General features: G+C 54.2%; 3 protein-coding genes across 3 annotated transcripts; all 3 read left to right on the plus strand.

Moving 5' to 3' along the window:
- Positions 1-13: 13 nt before the first annotated feature.
- On the plus strand, positions 14-2,406 carry LOC113211360 (elongin-B). The gene is made up of 4 exons (XM_026429716.2): positions 14-205; positions 680-773; positions 860-1,004; positions 1,084-2,406. Exons 1-4 carry the CDS (start codon positions 203-205, stop codon positions 1,193-1,195), a joined length of 354 nt encoding a protein of 117 aa, XP_026285501.1. The 5' UTR covers positions 14-202; the 3' UTR covers positions 1,196-2,406.
- A 34-nt stretch (positions 2,407-2,440) lies between these two features.
- Positions 2,441-5,766, plus strand: LOC113211356 (uncharacterized). The gene is made up of 5 exons (XM_052272209.1): positions 2,441-2,996; positions 3,154-3,386; positions 3,463-3,623; positions 3,785-5,075; positions 5,406-5,766. The coding sequence occupies exons 1-5, from the start codon at positions 2,827-2,829 to the stop codon at positions 5,651-5,653; spliced, it is 2,103 nt and encodes a 700-aa protein (XP_052128169.1). The 5' UTR covers positions 2,441-2,826; the 3' UTR covers positions 5,654-5,766.
- A 536-nt stretch (positions 5,767-6,302) lies between these two features.
- Positions 6,303-13,564, plus strand: LOC113211352 (venom carboxylesterase-6). The gene is made up of 10 exons (XM_026429704.2): positions 6,303-6,468; positions 8,675-8,859; positions 9,076-9,219; positions 10,115-10,262; positions 10,760-10,945; positions 11,560-11,922; positions 12,362-12,543; positions 12,651-12,804; positions 12,943-13,072; positions 13,254-13,564. The coding sequence occupies exons 1-10, from the start codon at positions 6,465-6,467 to the stop codon at positions 13,441-13,443; spliced, it is 1,686 nt and encodes a 561-aa protein (XP_026285489.2). The 5' UTR covers positions 6,303-6,464; the 3' UTR covers positions 13,444-13,564.
- The last annotated feature ends 1,114 nt before the right edge of the window (positions 13,565-14,678 follow it).

Raw genomic sequence — 14,678 nt, forward strand, 5'->3', positions numbered from 1 at the left:
CACCCCCGCCCCGCGCCGCGCCCGCCCCAACCCCAACGAACGATAGGCTGGCTGCTCGAACTGATTGAACTTGAACTTTTTGACCCTCGTAACGTAAACTGAACCGTTCGAACTGTCCAATCCCGGTCGCGTAGCGGCAGCGGCCCTAGGTGTGGCGTCCCCCTCGGGCAGCCGACCAAGCAGGTCGTTCACCGGAGTAAACATGGTAAGCGAAGGTTTCTCTGGACTTCTTGATCATCACCGGCATTGGCCCCTCGCAGTCACAAGAACGGATTATTGAAAGATGTTAGGGTTTATACTTTACAGACTATTGGTTTGCATGGATACGCACGTTCAAGTCTAGTCTGCTCCACACTTCCATGTTCTCTAAAATTTGAGTAAATTATCTGGCTCATTTTTTGTGGCAATGTGACTCGGGGTTGTCTGCTAAGTCTTAAACACATTAGTAGGGTTAGGTGTCATTGTATACTCTGATTAACTTTTAGGTACAGTTTTCAATCCAGCAAAGATGATTTCCATACCTATCAAACGTTTTGGTGGGTTTTTAGTTTTTGGCCACTCTTTCCTTTAATATACCAGCATCAATTGTTGACACCTGATTGTCACCTTTACAACTGAGAGACAAGTAAATTTTGGAAACCTCTCGTATTCTTACATATGTGGTTTTGTTATTTTTCAGGACGTGTTTCTCATGATCAGGAGGAAAAAGCTGACTATATTTACAGATGCCAAGGATGCTACCACAGTCCTTGAGCTAAAGAAAATGATCGAAGGTATTTCTGGAACAAATATACTATGTTTTCTTATATTCAAATATTTTTTATACTAGCAACAAACCTGTACTGTATATATTTTTCAGGTATCATCAAGGTTGCGCCTGAAGATCAGCAACTTTTCAACAAGGATAATGTCGAAATGGTGGACCACCAAGCCCTTCTAGACTATGGGCTAACAGCCAGCTCTGCCAAAGCTCAAAGTCCAGCTCAAATTGGACTTGCTGTGAGGTGAGAACTAAACAATTTTTTTCATGGTATTTTATTCTTGGATTGAATTGGGTCACTTAAGGGTTTTTAATGTTTTCAGAGGGGAAGACGGCAGCTTTGAACAATTGGATATGACTCCTTACTCAGCACCACCTGATCTCCCTGATGTTATGAAGTCTCAAGAAGCAAATGGAGCGGAATTACCTTCCTGAGTTCTAGCACGCCTCTCTGGTCTTCAGCTTGATTAAGCTGCACAAGTCTCCCTACTGATACTGTGTAGACCATTAATTCCAGACAATACAAAATTTATTCAGAGATTTTTCAAAATAGAGCAAGTATTTACCATCAATGTAGGGAGATTTGAGACCAGTTCGAGGAAGAAGGCAGCAGTTGCTTGCAGTTCATACGTCACTTAGTCATTTCAAATGATGGATTGTTTTCTATTCCTTGTCCAGTCAAATTGCTCATTACTGGACTGACAACTCAGCGTGTCAGCTTTGATAAATGACTGAACTTATTCCCTCTATAAATAGGTAGTTTCTTTATCACTATTGTTTTGCTCTACTGAGAAAAGCAGAAAATGAGGTGTAATGCAACATTCTTTGTACCAGATGTCATGTTCAGTTCTTTTACTTCTAAATATTATAGTGAAAACCTTCTTTCTAGCTCAGAGCTATACATCACATACAAATATGTAGTAATTTAGACCTGTAGTGGTCTGTAGTTAAACTGTTTGAAATGGCACTGCAGTCTGATTTTTGCCCTTCCATATGAATTTTTAAGAAGCCTTGACATTTCTTAGTGTACAATTTTAAAGCTAGCTATGTCTAACAAGATTAATTTATTGTTGTTGCGGTTGTGCGTGTGTGCGTGTATGTGTGTGGTTTGATCATGAGTGTAAGGATTTCTTTTGAGCCAGGTAATGCATCAATTTCTCACTACTCTTTACAATTTGTCAGTCTCTTTGAATGTGGAATGTTGATCTGCATTTTAGCTGTAATTGACGATAGACGTTTTTTGTTATAGGCTCAAGTCATGTTTTGCCCCCTGTTAAATATTGTTATTCTCTTCCCTCCTATAAGACTTATGGGGGATTTTATTAGTACCTGTTACTTTCCTATCCTTCCTCAAATTTAGAATCACAATTGTTTGTCATAGATGTATTTTTGTTTCCTTTAGTCAAAAGAAAGAAACAATGTGATTTAAGTCAGCCTGATCGATGAATCAAAATTTAAATCACTTTCTGTAGTCCAATCATTGTCGAATTGTGAATCCACTCCATTTATATTTTCTATTATTTTCTGTAGCTATAGTGAATTGCAGTGTAATGTTGAAAAGTAGCATTGCTTGCATCCATTCAGAGCAGTTCCTACTGTTTTCCATCCTGTTCATCAAAAATTAAAGTAATTTTTGAAACTTACAATTTTGTGTATGTATACGTGGCCTCAGCATTATTTACTGCTCTCCCCCTTCGGTCCAATTATTCAATATACATCCTCATTACGCAAAAGAGTGTTGGACACATCTGAAGCACAATGACAAAAAATCTTCACTGTATTCTGACAATATGCTGTTGGTAAGCTGTATGACAAAGTCGGTAGCGAGAGACGATGTGAACGACACCGGTTGGCCGTCGGGGTGGAAGCTCGGGGGTCCCGTCCCCCCCGCTAGCCCCAGCTATAAATACAGGGGGGGCGGAGCATGCGCGGGGCTGGGGATGGCGTCAGTGGGCCGGCGCCAGTGAGCCGCAGAGCCCGCACCACCGCGTCGTCGCGCCCCGAGGCCTCGCCGGCAGCCTGCTCAGAGCTTTGCTGCTGCTGCTGCCCGGGATGCTGCCGTGATCATGGTCGTCATGCAGTGCGCGAGCGCCGGCTGCGGCGCGGCGGCGGCCAGCGTGTGCGCCAACTGCGGCGTAGCGGCGTACTGCAGCAAGGAGCACCAGCGCGAGCACTGGCCTCAGCACAAGGCGGGCTGCTTCCCCTGCGCGCTGCAGGCCGACGAGCGCCTAGGCAGGTGAGTAAGGGTGAGAGCCTCGAGGACCTCCTGCGGCAGGGAGCACCAGCGCGAGCATTGGCCTCAGCACAAGCCGCGCTGCTGGTGGGTGGGTGAGGCACATAGTACCCAAGACTTGTGTACTCCCCCTGCTCACGGCCCCGTTCGCCACCCGCAGGTTCCTCGCCACGTCCCGGGCGGTGCAGCCCGGCACGGTGCTGGTTCGCGAGTGGCCGCTGGTGGTGGGCCCGCGGGCCGACTCCTCGCGCCCCGTCTGCCTGGGCTGCCACTGCCCCCTGCCACCCCTGACCGGCGGCGCCAGCTGCAGCGCCTGCGGCGCGCCCGTCTGCGACGCCGACTGCGAGAAACTGGCCGCCCACGCGCAATGGGAGTGCAAGGCGCTCAGGAAAGGTTCGTACTGTAGTACTTTGAACACGAAACTAGTCCTCTCTCGGGGTGTCTGACCCGTGACCTGTGACCCCCGCAGCGACGGTGACCCTGCCGCCCGCGGCCGTGCTGCCGCTGCGGTGCCTGCTCGGAGTCCGCTCCGGCCTCGACGGCTGGACAACGTTCCTGGAGCTGGAGGCGCACCTGGACCAGCGGCGCGGGACGGCCGTCTGGAGTGACCGCCAGAGCCAAGTCGTCGAGGTGCGGCCAGTTTGAACTGAAGTCACCTTGCTAAAGACCCCCTTTCCCTAAGGTGATATAGATCTATATCACCTTACCTTTCCCTGGCGGAGGTTGCCAATACTCATTCCCCTGCCATAGTATTGTGAATGAAGCCCCTATTCCCGGTCCCACACCTGCAGGTGCTGCGCGCTGCCGGGGTCGTGCCGGCGGACGGGTCCGAGGACGAGCTGGTGCAGCGCATCTGCGGCATCCTGGACGTGAACAGCTTCGAGGTGCGGGGGCCGGCGGCGGCGGGGTCGGCGGGGGAGCCGCTCCGGGCCGTGTTCCTCCGCGCCGCCATGATGGCGCACAGCTGCGTGCCCAACTGCCAGCTGTCCGTGGACGACAACCTGCAGCTGCAGGTGCGCGCCAGCTGCGCCGTGCCGCGCGCCACGCCCGTCCAGTACAACTACTGCGAGCTGCTGGAGAGTACGGCCCGCCGCCAGGAGCACCTGCGCGAGGGCAAGTACTTCGAGTGCTCGTGCGCGCGCTGCAGCGACCCCAGCGAGTGCGGCACGCACCTGGGCTCGCTGTGGTGCCCGCACTGCCTGACCGGGCTCGTGGTGCCGCCCGTGCACAACGCCCAGCAGGAGGGCGCGCCCGCCGCCCCGGAGCGCACCGTCCGGGCCCTGCCCCCCGGCGTCGCGACCCTCCCGGCGTCCTGCTCCATCCGCGTGGCCAAGCGGCCGCCGCGGGCAGCCACCACCACCCCGCCGACCGCGCGGACGCCCGAGGCCACGGCACCCAGCCCGACCCCACAGGGTGACCTTCTCAAGGCACCCGCGCCGGCCTCAACCACACCGGCACCCGCGGCCGCCTCAGCCAAGGGTACGAAAGGACGTCGCAAGGGTGGGAAGCACCCCGCGCAGGAAGTGCCCAAAGGGGAGGTGCCCCGGCCCACGCCCGCGGCAAAGCAGGAGGTTCACAACTCAAAGAAGAAGTCTTCGAATCAGGCAAAAGCCGGCAAAAAGGGACCTCAGGAAGGCGTGCTCGAGGGAAAACTCCAGGAGTGTCCGCCCGCCGCGTCACCACAGGGGTCACCTGAGGGGTCACCCAAGAGGGCGTCGGCGGGGTCGCCGACGGCCACGGCGGCGGTCCCCTGGAGGTGCACGAGCTGCGGGCGCGGGATGGCGGCGCGCGCCGCCGAGTCCGCGGTGCTGCGCTGCGCCGAGGCGTGGGAGGCGGCGCGCCTCGGCGACGACCTGGACGCGCGCGGCCTCGAGGCGCTGCTCGCGCACCTGTCGCGCACCCTGCACCCGCGGCACGCGCTGCAGCTGGCCGCCAAGCAGGTGCTCGTCGCGCTGTACCGCGACCACGCGCTGGCCGCGCGGCGCCCCGCCGCGCACGCGCTCGCCAGGATGCAGGAGCTGTGCCAGGAGATCCTGGACGTGCTGGAGCTGCTGCAGCCCGGACACCTGTCGCGGCTCAAAGGTGAGTGGAGCGCCGAGTCCAAACACCACCATGGGCACCGATGCACCATGTGACACCACTCTAGAGGCACATTCAGCCGATTCTCCATATTCTCTTTCGCTGTCCATATGGAAAATGAATTTGGACTCGAGTTTCGGGCAGTCGACTAAGAGGTGCTGAGGTGCTTCAAGGTCGGTGAGCGCAAAATACAAAACACTCGAACCTCGGCTCGGACGGAGACGCTGCTGACCGCTGCTGGACCCGTGGCGAGCCAAGTAGTGCTGCTGATGTACAGTTTGAACTCGACAGGTGTTAATTCCCCCCCCCCCCTCTATCCTCTCCCTCTTGCAGGCATCGCGCTGCACGAGATGCACGTGGCCGTGGCGCTGGCCGGCGGCGACCTGGAGCGAGCGCGGGCGCTGCTGCGTGCCTCCCTGGAGCACCTGCAGCTCGAGCCGCCGGACTCGCCCGAGGGCCGGCTGCACGCGCTCGCCCTGCAGGAGCTGGTCGCCGTGGAGGACAGCCTGCGGCAGGAAGCGCTCCAGGGCCAGCTGCAGGAGGAGCGGCGCGTGCGGGCCACCCGGCGGAGGAAGAAGTAGTGAGGTCAGCCTCCTCCAGGACTTCCAGGATCTCCAGGACCTCCCAGGGGTTCGCCGACCATCAAAAACATGTCTGTGAACGGAATAAATAAATTATTATTTAGGGAAAAACACTCTGCTTGTTTTTTTTTTAGGCATCCGGACAAGGTGTGGTGTGCGGACAAGGTGTGGTGTGTGTGAGCATTCAGAAAGGGGGAGGGGGGGGAGAAATTTGGTCTTCTATCTTATTCTTATGCACAAACACAGAAGTACTGTACTGTGTGACGAGGCATGACTGGCATGACGCAGCGTTTACATATGTGGTCCACGGGGCCACGGCGACCCGCGACCCGCGACAAGCGACAACCGGCCGGCCGGCCGTTCTGGCTTTGGCCTTGGTGTGGAGTGTTGTGGACGTTGTGGACGGCGTGTGGATGATAGTCGAAGGACGCGTCCAAGTCGACCGCTCTCGCAGGCTGTTCGAGCCCACCACTGGCGACTACAAAGGCACAAGGGGCACAAGTGCCAGAGTGAGAGGGTCCGTTTGCCGATGGGCGCCGACGTTCGAAGGTAAAGTTGCCGGTCGAGGAGGGGGGGGGGTGGGGGGCTCCCCCTCCTTTGCGACGCGCCGCGGGGTCGGAGGGGGGGGGGTGGGGGGCTCCCCCTCCTTTGCGACGCGCCGCGGGGTCGGCAGGCGCAGGCGGCGGCATCGCCTCGGGCGCCGGCGGCCAGTGTCAATGATTGTCAGTGACAGTACACTCGATCAGCTCAGTCGTCGCAGGTCGCCGGCAGACCAGACATCGCTTCCAGCATCCGCTGCGCTACCAGAGGCATGAGTGAGTACTCTACCGCCGTGGGGCCGCCCGGCTCGACAAGGACAACGCCCGGTGACAAGTAGTTTGCAAACACCATGCAGTAAGGCACCCCGTCAACCCCGTCAAGGGGTACTTAGTGATTTCCCGTATGAAGGGTGATTTTAGTCCACATTAAACAGTTAACGATACCCCTACATCGGGGGACTTGGCAAATTGTCCTGTTTAGCTTTTACAGTGTATCTAGGATTATGGTTCAAGCATCGTGACCTTTTTAAGGGGTGAGCCGGGTTGCACGAAATGAGTCCTCGAGTCCTCGATTTATTGTTTTTATTGCGAGGTCGTTTAGTCTGATAGCCAGTTAACACCTGGAGTGGTACTTGACCAAACGGGTGAGTCAGTGTTTGTATAGAAGGGCATGGAGAGTAGGGTACCGAGAATCCGTCCTGTGAGGTGATGTCACCCTACCTACAGATACTGGCTGTGGGTTGAGTGGAGCTCACTAGCTGCCCTTTTATCGCATGTTCGTCTTTTCGGACCCGTGCTCTCATCTGACAGGGTGGCCACAATAACCCAATGTCAGAGAAAATCTTGAATCAAGCATTCAAGGTTAAATAATCTTCGGATTTGCACTAGAACATACCCTAAACACACCCTTTCTCCGCGTTTGACGAGCTTGGCCGAAACAATCAGGTTCCTCATTCGCCGCTGGCGGAGCTGGAGCTTCTGGCGGAAGGACAAAAGAACTGAACGCATTTGGAAGCTTTTGGAAGCGAGTGCAGCAGCGCAGCAGCCTCACGCGGCCGTCTTATCAGCCGGGAAATTAAGGGGCATTATCAGAGAGCCATACGCCCCCGTCCGCCCGGCCGGGCCACCCGCACCTCGCACCCCAGTGAGAACTCCACGGCATGGAAATAAATAGTATGACAACGACAAATAGCGAACGGCCTTAGCGTCGGTACGTATTGTTTAAAAGCAGCTCCTGCTGGCATCGGTTCATGGCCATCATGTGGCCATGCCGTTGGGCAGGGGTGTATCCCGTGACCTACAACCTAAACCCCGATTGGTCAATTCGTCCAATCCAAATGCAATTGGTCATGACCCACCCGGTGAGTCGGCCAGTCAGGGAGCCCCGTTCTTAGGTTGTGGGTTGTAGGTCGCTGGATACACGCGAGCTGGTGTGGTGCCGCGGGTGGCGAGATAAGACAAGCGAGAGGTGTGTGGCTGTCTGGTAGATCAAGCTTTATCGGGCGCTGGCACTACGATCCAACAGACGAGACACATATTACTTCTTTAAAAAGTAGTGAGGTTTCCTCATCACTAATCGTTCACAGAAATTATGTCTCACTTCCCCGAAGATCTCGTTGTGTGTGTGTGTGTTGCCCACCCCACCCACACCCGTGCTGCGCTCGAGGGGGTCCCAGCTTTGTTGACTACTTCCGGTGCCGGTCTCGAGTACATTTAGGCGCGTCGTCCCTTAGTGAGCCGCCTGAAGGGTAGGCAATTTGTGCTACACAACCCCTGTAAGCAGGCAACCCATGGTGCGCCGCCCCCCTGTCAGCCGGACCTTGGACCGCGCCTGAGTACAGTACCCTCAAGTTCAGTGTTTTGTCTGAAAAGGTGTTAACGAAATGCTTCATTGTAGCAGCCACGGTGTTCGTGAGCACGCAGGTGCGCATTCAGCAGCAATCAGCGAATCTGAATGCTCAGCAGGCAAGAGGGAGGGGGGGGGGGCCTCCACCGACAAGCTCATCGCAGACTGCTTATACGAACTAAATTTTTATCAACGTTCCGAACTATGATTCCGGAAAAGCGAGAAAGGAGATGAGTGCGGTGCGACAAGGAAAAGGAAGTCATCATGTTATTAAATGTGGTTTCCGTCTTCTTTATTTATTCAGCTTTTCCTGAATGGTTTACTGTCTCATTCTTTGTTCTTGCGTTTACGGATAAATATTCCTTCCGTATTACAAGCATTTCTTTGCAAGCTCAATAAAATCACCGTACACAAACTAGTTCTTTTGCATCACACACTATTTGTTCGTAAGCGACGGAAGAACAAGTATTTTGTAATTCGTACGACGACAAATGCTTGAAAATTATTTTTAGTAATCTACAATAAGGAAAACAAACCTGAGGCGAGCACGCGACGAGGCGAGGCCGCTTTGACCCGCAACAAAGTAAATAAAAGCAGCAGTTTAACCAAACTTGAACTGAAATAACACCCGCGCAGGTCCCGCCGCGCTCCTCGTGGCCGCCCTGCTGGCCGCCGCTGCCTCGGCCTCCGCGCCGCCCGAGGCGCAGCCCCCCGCGGGTCCGCTGCGCGGCAAGTGGACCGCCACCACCAGCGGCAGGCCCATCGCCGCCTTCGAGGGCATCCCCTACGCGGCGCCGCCCGTCGGACCGCTGCGGTTTCAGGTACGGATTACAAAATAAAAGCCTAAAACAAAAACAAAAACAAAAAAACGAAAAAAAAAAACCTGTCAAAATTAAAAACTTTTTCCTAAAAAAAAAAACTTTTCTGGAAATTTCAAACTTTAAGAGGTCGGCCGGCCCCTCAACGGCTTGAAAGTACTTGAACTTGAACTGAATTTACTTTTGTTTTCTGGTGAAACTTTCATGTCGGTCCCACAGTCGCCCGTGGCCGCGGCGCCGTGGTCCGAGGTGCGGGTGGCGGACCGGCCCGGCTCCATGTGTCTGCAGAGGAACATCTTCCTGAAAGTCGCCCACCTGGAGGGCAGCGAGGACTGCCTCTTTATCAACGTGTACGCCCCTGAGGTAAGAATCACTTCCTTACGAGTGCTACTATAAATGTTCAAGGAATATTTTTTAAAAAAAATAATAGAAAGTTAGGAGAGCTGTTTATTCAATTGATGCTAAGGCTGCATGAAAAAGTATTTGTTCTACTGCTTAGCGGAGCAGACAACCAAGTATATAGGCCACTGTAGTGAGCGATTCTAACGAAACATTTTATTTTCCGTGATGGCGGGGGCGGCGAGGACAATTGTTGGCCAGCGTCGCCGCGACTCGCGTGTGCAATGAAGATACACGCGGACTAAACTAACAACTATCGCCACGCTAACTATTACAACTTTATGCCCGCCCCCTTTTTTCCCCATTTTTTCTTTCCTCGTCTATAAACACAGACGTATACCGACCATTCCAATCCGAACCTTTCGTGTGTGATTCCCTCCTGCGGCGTGTCGTATGATTGCGGGGTCTGCATATGGTCAGACCAAGACACGCAGAGACAACATTTTTTTCAGGAAATTGCGATATGCTCTCCAGATCGACTAATGACCCTTTCGTGAGGACTCGGGGCGGCGCAAAGAGCCGTGTCAGGTGGCTGATTAACCAGTGCCGTACACCGAGCCTCCTGCGCGCGGGCGGGTCGCCTACTCGCTCGACCCGTAGGCGCCATGGTAGGCGACAGGCACACCCGAGGAGTCCTTCACTATAAATTCTAGTCGATTCTAGTGTACACCAATTTTTCTGTTTTTTTCTTGACTTTTTCTGATCTTTTCTGATTTTTTTCTGATTTATTCTGCCTTTTCGTTGATTTTTTTCCTGATTTTTTCGTGATTTTTTCGAAGGGTGTACCCCGATTTTTTTGAGTGAAGGACCCCTCGCTCACACCCACCCGCACCCAAGCAACAACTCTTGTTCTCCGCAGACCGTGTCCCGCGCCCAGCCTCTCCCCGTCCTGGCGTGGGTCCACGGCGGCGGCTTCTTTGCCGGGGTCAGCCACGAGTACGGGCCCGAGTTCCTCCTGGAGCGGGACGTGATCCTCGTCACCTTCAACTACCGCCTCGGCCCGCTCGGTAGGTCTCTGCTGTAAACCTGGCTCGCGGGCTGGGAGGAAAAGGCAGACACGTTTAGGGTTGGGAATTTCCCAAATTTTCCGGAAAATTTCCGAAAATGTACGGTAAATAACGGAAAACTTTCCAAAATCTAGAAAAATTTTCATTATCCCCGGAAATTTTCCGTCCTTTCCAGAAATTTTCCTGAAGTTTTCCGGAAACTTTCCAGGCCTTCCAACCCTAGACACGTTCCTATTAGGGATCGGCCAGAAAGTACGTCCGTCGTCCGTCATATGGTCGTAACGAAAGTTGCAAGCTCTCGTAGCGCCTGTTGGGTAGGCAACAACTTTACTGCAGTGCGTGTGGGTACTGCGGGGTGGCCTAGCCCGAGTCTCGCAGGCGCCGAGCTCCAGTAATATTTGCCGAGAACGAACCTGAGAACGGATCTACTTTCCGGGCGGTCCCTTATATCATTGGAGCTGCTGGAAACTTACTTGGTTTGCGCCTTTCTTTCGCAGGGTTCCTGAGCACCGGCGACGGCGTCATCGCCGGCAACTTCGGCATGAAGGACCAGGTGCAGGCGCTGCGGTGGGTGCGTGAGAACATCCGGGCGTTCGGCGGTGACGCCGACAAGGTCACCATCTTCGGCGAGAGCGCGGGTGCAGGGTCGGTGCACCACCTCACGATATCGCCGCTGGCCAAGGGTAAGGGCAGGGCAGAGCTGTCGGTCGAGGTGGCCCAGGAACCCCATGACACGCCTTAGAAATAAAGTTTAGCTACAGGTTAAACATTAGCTAAACATGTGGAATCTTATTATTTAGCTCTGCAGCTAAAATTTTCTGCAACACAAAATTTAGCGATGTAGATAACCATAGCTATAAGTTCTTTAGATACTTAGATAAATAATTAATTACCCCTCTTTAGCTATTGGTTTTAGCTGCACAGCTAAGAATTTTTCCCCATGTGGGTCATGCTCGGCTTTAGGTCACCCAGGTGCTAGACACCCCAGATTTGCAGTGAACTTGCTCGCGGCTACAAGGCAATGTGGCGCATTGGTCGGGTGGCAAACTCGCCCGCACGCCTACAGCTTCTGACAGAAGCCTTCTGTCAGTTCGTTTATAACACCCAAACCTTCTAAAGATCGAATCTTATTTACATTTTAATAAAGAGAACTTTCTCCGGCCAATGCCAAGGCTTTGTTACATTTTGTCCCATCATGCATTTCTGGCACGAGATCGATTTAGGTAAAATGCCTCCCCCTTCGACCCACAGTTTGTCGTTTCCTCATGACGTGACTTTGGCTCCAACCTGCGCATAGGGCTGTTCCACGGCGCCATCGCCATGAGCGGCTCGGCCCTCAGCCCCTGGGCCTTCCGCCCCCCGCGCGTGGCCGCCGAGTTCGCCGCCAAGGTCGCCGTCGCGGTGGGCTGCCCGACGGACTCCGGCAGCGAGGCGCTCCGCGAGTGCCTGATGGGCAAGTCGGCCGAGGACATCATCAGCACGGACCTGGCGCTGTACGAGTGGGGCGCGCACCCCATGTGTCCCTTCACGGTGACGGCCGAGCCGGCCGGCCCGGGCGCCTTCCTCGACCGGCACCCCGCGGCCGCCCTGGCCGCCACGCCCCCCAGCGTGCCGCTCGTCATGGGCTTCGTGTCGCACGAGGGCTGCGTCGCCGCCGCCCGTAAGTAGTCTTTTTATTCAAGCGTTGTCGCAAAGTTTTCATCGAATAAGTAAAGAATTTGTAGACAGTCCCCAAGACTGTCTCTACCGGAGGTATTTGTTCGAGTACGGCGAGTACGCACCATGTACGCACTTTGGTTTCTTCTGGAAGAAGAATATTTTTCTTCGAATAAGAAACTGTTTACTTCGCTTAAAAATGTTATTTAATGTGAAAGATTTTTTTCCGTGCCTAAGATTTCTTCGTATCGAGGATTTTATTTTCATACTTACTTGATAAAGTTCACATTTTTCACGGCAACACTTGAGTTTTTTTTTGTTTTTTTTCTTCAAGAAAACATTGTGTTGCTTTGAGAGTTATATACGTGGTTTAAAATCAGAGAAGAAACTATTTTTGTGTGTGTTCTTTTTTTTATTATCAAATGCGGCGGTTCTTATTTCAGCCATCATCACGGACCCTAAGCTACAGAAAGAACTCGACGAGAAGTTCGTCGACATCGCCCCAATCATCTTCCACTCCAAAAACTTGGACAAAAGCATCAACAATGCAATCTTCAATAAGATCCGCAAATTCTACTTTAACGACAGCGCGATCGACCAGACGACTAAGTGGGACCTCACTAAAGTAAGTTCAATTTTTATTACGATGCGAAAATAAGATTTCCTTGAACGCTTCTTTCCTTGTTTTCAAAACAAACACTGACTTTTGTACTATCTTCTGCGAAACGACAGATGTTCTCAGACCATTTCTTTATCTGCTCGATCCTGGAGTCGGTCAAGATCCAGAAGCAGTCCTCGGCCACGTCTCCCGTTTACCTGTACGACCTGGCCTACCTCAGCAAGCGGAGTTTCGCCGTCGCGTTCGGCGCGGAAGAAGCGGGTTCAGGTGATTTCCACTACTGTTCATTGCACTCTCACATTTTTTTTTCTCTCTCTCTCTCTGCGGTGCCTTCGATTTTCAAAAACACACACGACACACAGTAAAGGCAATTGTTTTTTTTTTTTTCGCTTGGTTATTTGGCAGCCATGTGCCACGGGGACGACCTGCTGCTCATGTTCCCGCTGCAGTCGATGCTCCCCGGCGAGCAGTCGGCGGCCGATAAAGCCATCGGCAAGGAGCTCATCGACGCGATCGTCACGTTCGCGTCCACCGGGTGAGTCCCACTCTCTCCCCGCGGCCACAGCGCCTGCGCGGCAGGCAACCCATCGAGCGCCCCGGGTGGGCGGGTGGCTGGGCCGCCCAGCGGCCACCACCACCACCACCACGACCACCACGACCACCACCACCACTACCACATGACTCTCACACACACACTCTCTCTATCTCGTCCGCAGGGTGCCCACCAGGGACGGCTCGTGGCGGCCGGTGCAGAACGCCTTGCAGCCCGAGTACATCCACCTGCCCGAGGCGGGGAAGAGCAGTATGAGGAGCGGCTACGAGCCCGAGAGGGTGGCGTTCTGGAGGGACCTCCCCGTCAACCTGGCGTTCGCCGCGTCCGACCCCCCCACCAGGGACGAGCTGTGAGCCGAACGCCCCGGCGACGGAATTTACCACTGTGATTTTAGCTTTACGTAGATTTAATAAACCGCCAGTCTCCCAAATAACGGAAAGCAGGCTTTGGTGGCATTATTCTAGCATTTCAAAACGATACATGTACTCCCTCAATCTTATATGACCTCACAGCCTTTGGTGTCTCAACCTTCCTTTCTCGTTCATACCTTAGCTTGTTCCGCTATTCGACCCCCTGTCCTTTTCCTCATATCCCCCCCCTCCTCCACCTCCACGCACACACACACACACATGAGGGTAGATACCCCCCGGCTGCACACGGCGCACAGGTGGCCCGACCAGATCAGAAACGAATTACCCCTAAAGTCATCATCGCCTCGGTCGGGTGTCCCTGCTGGCCGGGCCGGGGCGTGGCGGGGCGGGGCGCGAGGTGCTACATTTCAATAAAGAAGAGGGCCCCACGTCTCTATGGAGCCCCGCGGGGCACCGCCGAGAGGGGCCTCCTCCGCCCCGCGCGCCGCCGCCAAGGACCTACGAGAGGTTGTATTGTTATTGTTGGACGCCCGGGGCCCGGGGGGCTCACCTCCCTGGGCCCGAGTCCACCGAGGAGTCCTCCCTCGGCCACCCCAGCCGGGCCCCGCTCGGCTTACCGCCCTAGGGGACCGTTGGGGTGGACCAGACCCCTCCATGACCTACATTCCGATGCATTGACAGCAGACGGCCGCGCGCGCCCCGCGCCCGTCTAGAGTTACCGGGGTCCTCGACGACGGGGTCCTCGAGGGGGGCTGCGCGGCGCCCCACGGCGGCCCCCGGGTCGCGCTGCTGTGAGGTGCTGCAGCAGGTAGCCGCAGTGGGAAATCGGAATCAGCACGATGTCGAGACGAGACGGCAGAAATGTTGCACGGCCGCATTCGATTCGACGTTTCGGTGTCAATTTCGGCCTGATGTCGTGAAGATGTCATTTTTTCAAAACAACAAAAGAATCAATCAGACCTTTGGCCGATTAAAAACAAACCAAAACGGATTAAGGAGCGGGGTAACCTATCAAAACGAGAGCGTGAATCAGTAAATTTTATATCAAACCAGGCAACTGTTACCTAGGTAGAGACAGCCACACCGTCACCGACCCATACGCACGCAGACTGTCCAAAAAGAGGGAGAGGGGGACTAAAGCACGTGTAAGAAGAGCTGCTTTCACAAAGCGAGCCAGTTTAACCGATTTCCGTCGTTTCGTAATATCTGGAATGACT

Source organism: Frankliniella occidentalis, unplaced genomic scaffold, assembly GCF_000697945.3.
Source record: "Frankliniella occidentalis isolate FOCC.00 unplaced genomic scaffold, Focc_3.1 Scaffold196, whole genome shotgun sequence".
Lineage (NCBI taxonomy): Eukaryota > Metazoa > Arthropoda > Insecta > Thysanoptera > Thripidae > Frankliniella > Frankliniella occidentalis.

Bases quoted from the DNA above. Each gene is read 5' to 3' on its own strand.
- LOC113211360 (XM_026429716.2), top strand. The intron at 774-859 runs GTATTTCTGGAA...TATATTTTTCAG, and splicing joins GCTAAAGAAAATGATCGAAG to GTATCATCAAGGTTGCGCCT. The intron at 1,005-1,083 runs GTGAGAACTAAA...TAATGTTTTCAG, and splicing joins CAAATTGGACTTGCTGTGAG to AGGGGAAGACGGCAGCTTTG.
- LOC113211356 (XM_052272209.1), top strand. From the start codon at position 2,827: ATGGTCGTCATGCAGTGCGCGAGCGCCGGCTGCGGCGCGGCGGCGGCC. The intron at 3,387-3,462 runs GTTCGTACTGTA...TGACCCCCGCAG, and splicing joins GTGCAAGGCGCTCAGGAAAG to CGACGGTGACCCTGCCGCCC. The intron at 5,076-5,405 runs GTGAGTGGAGCG...TCCCTCTTGCAG, and splicing joins ACACCTGTCGCGGCTCAAAG to GCATCGCGCTGCACGAGATG.
- LOC113211352 (XM_026429704.2), top strand. The intron at 10,263-10,759 runs GTAGGTCTCTGC...TTTCTTTCGCAG, and splicing joins CTACCGCCTCGGCCCGCTCG to GGTTCCTGAGCACCGGCGAC. The intron at 13,073-13,253 runs GTGAGTCCCACT...TCTCGTCCGCAG, and splicing joins GTCACGTTCGCGTCCACCGG to GGTGCCCACCAGGGACGGCT.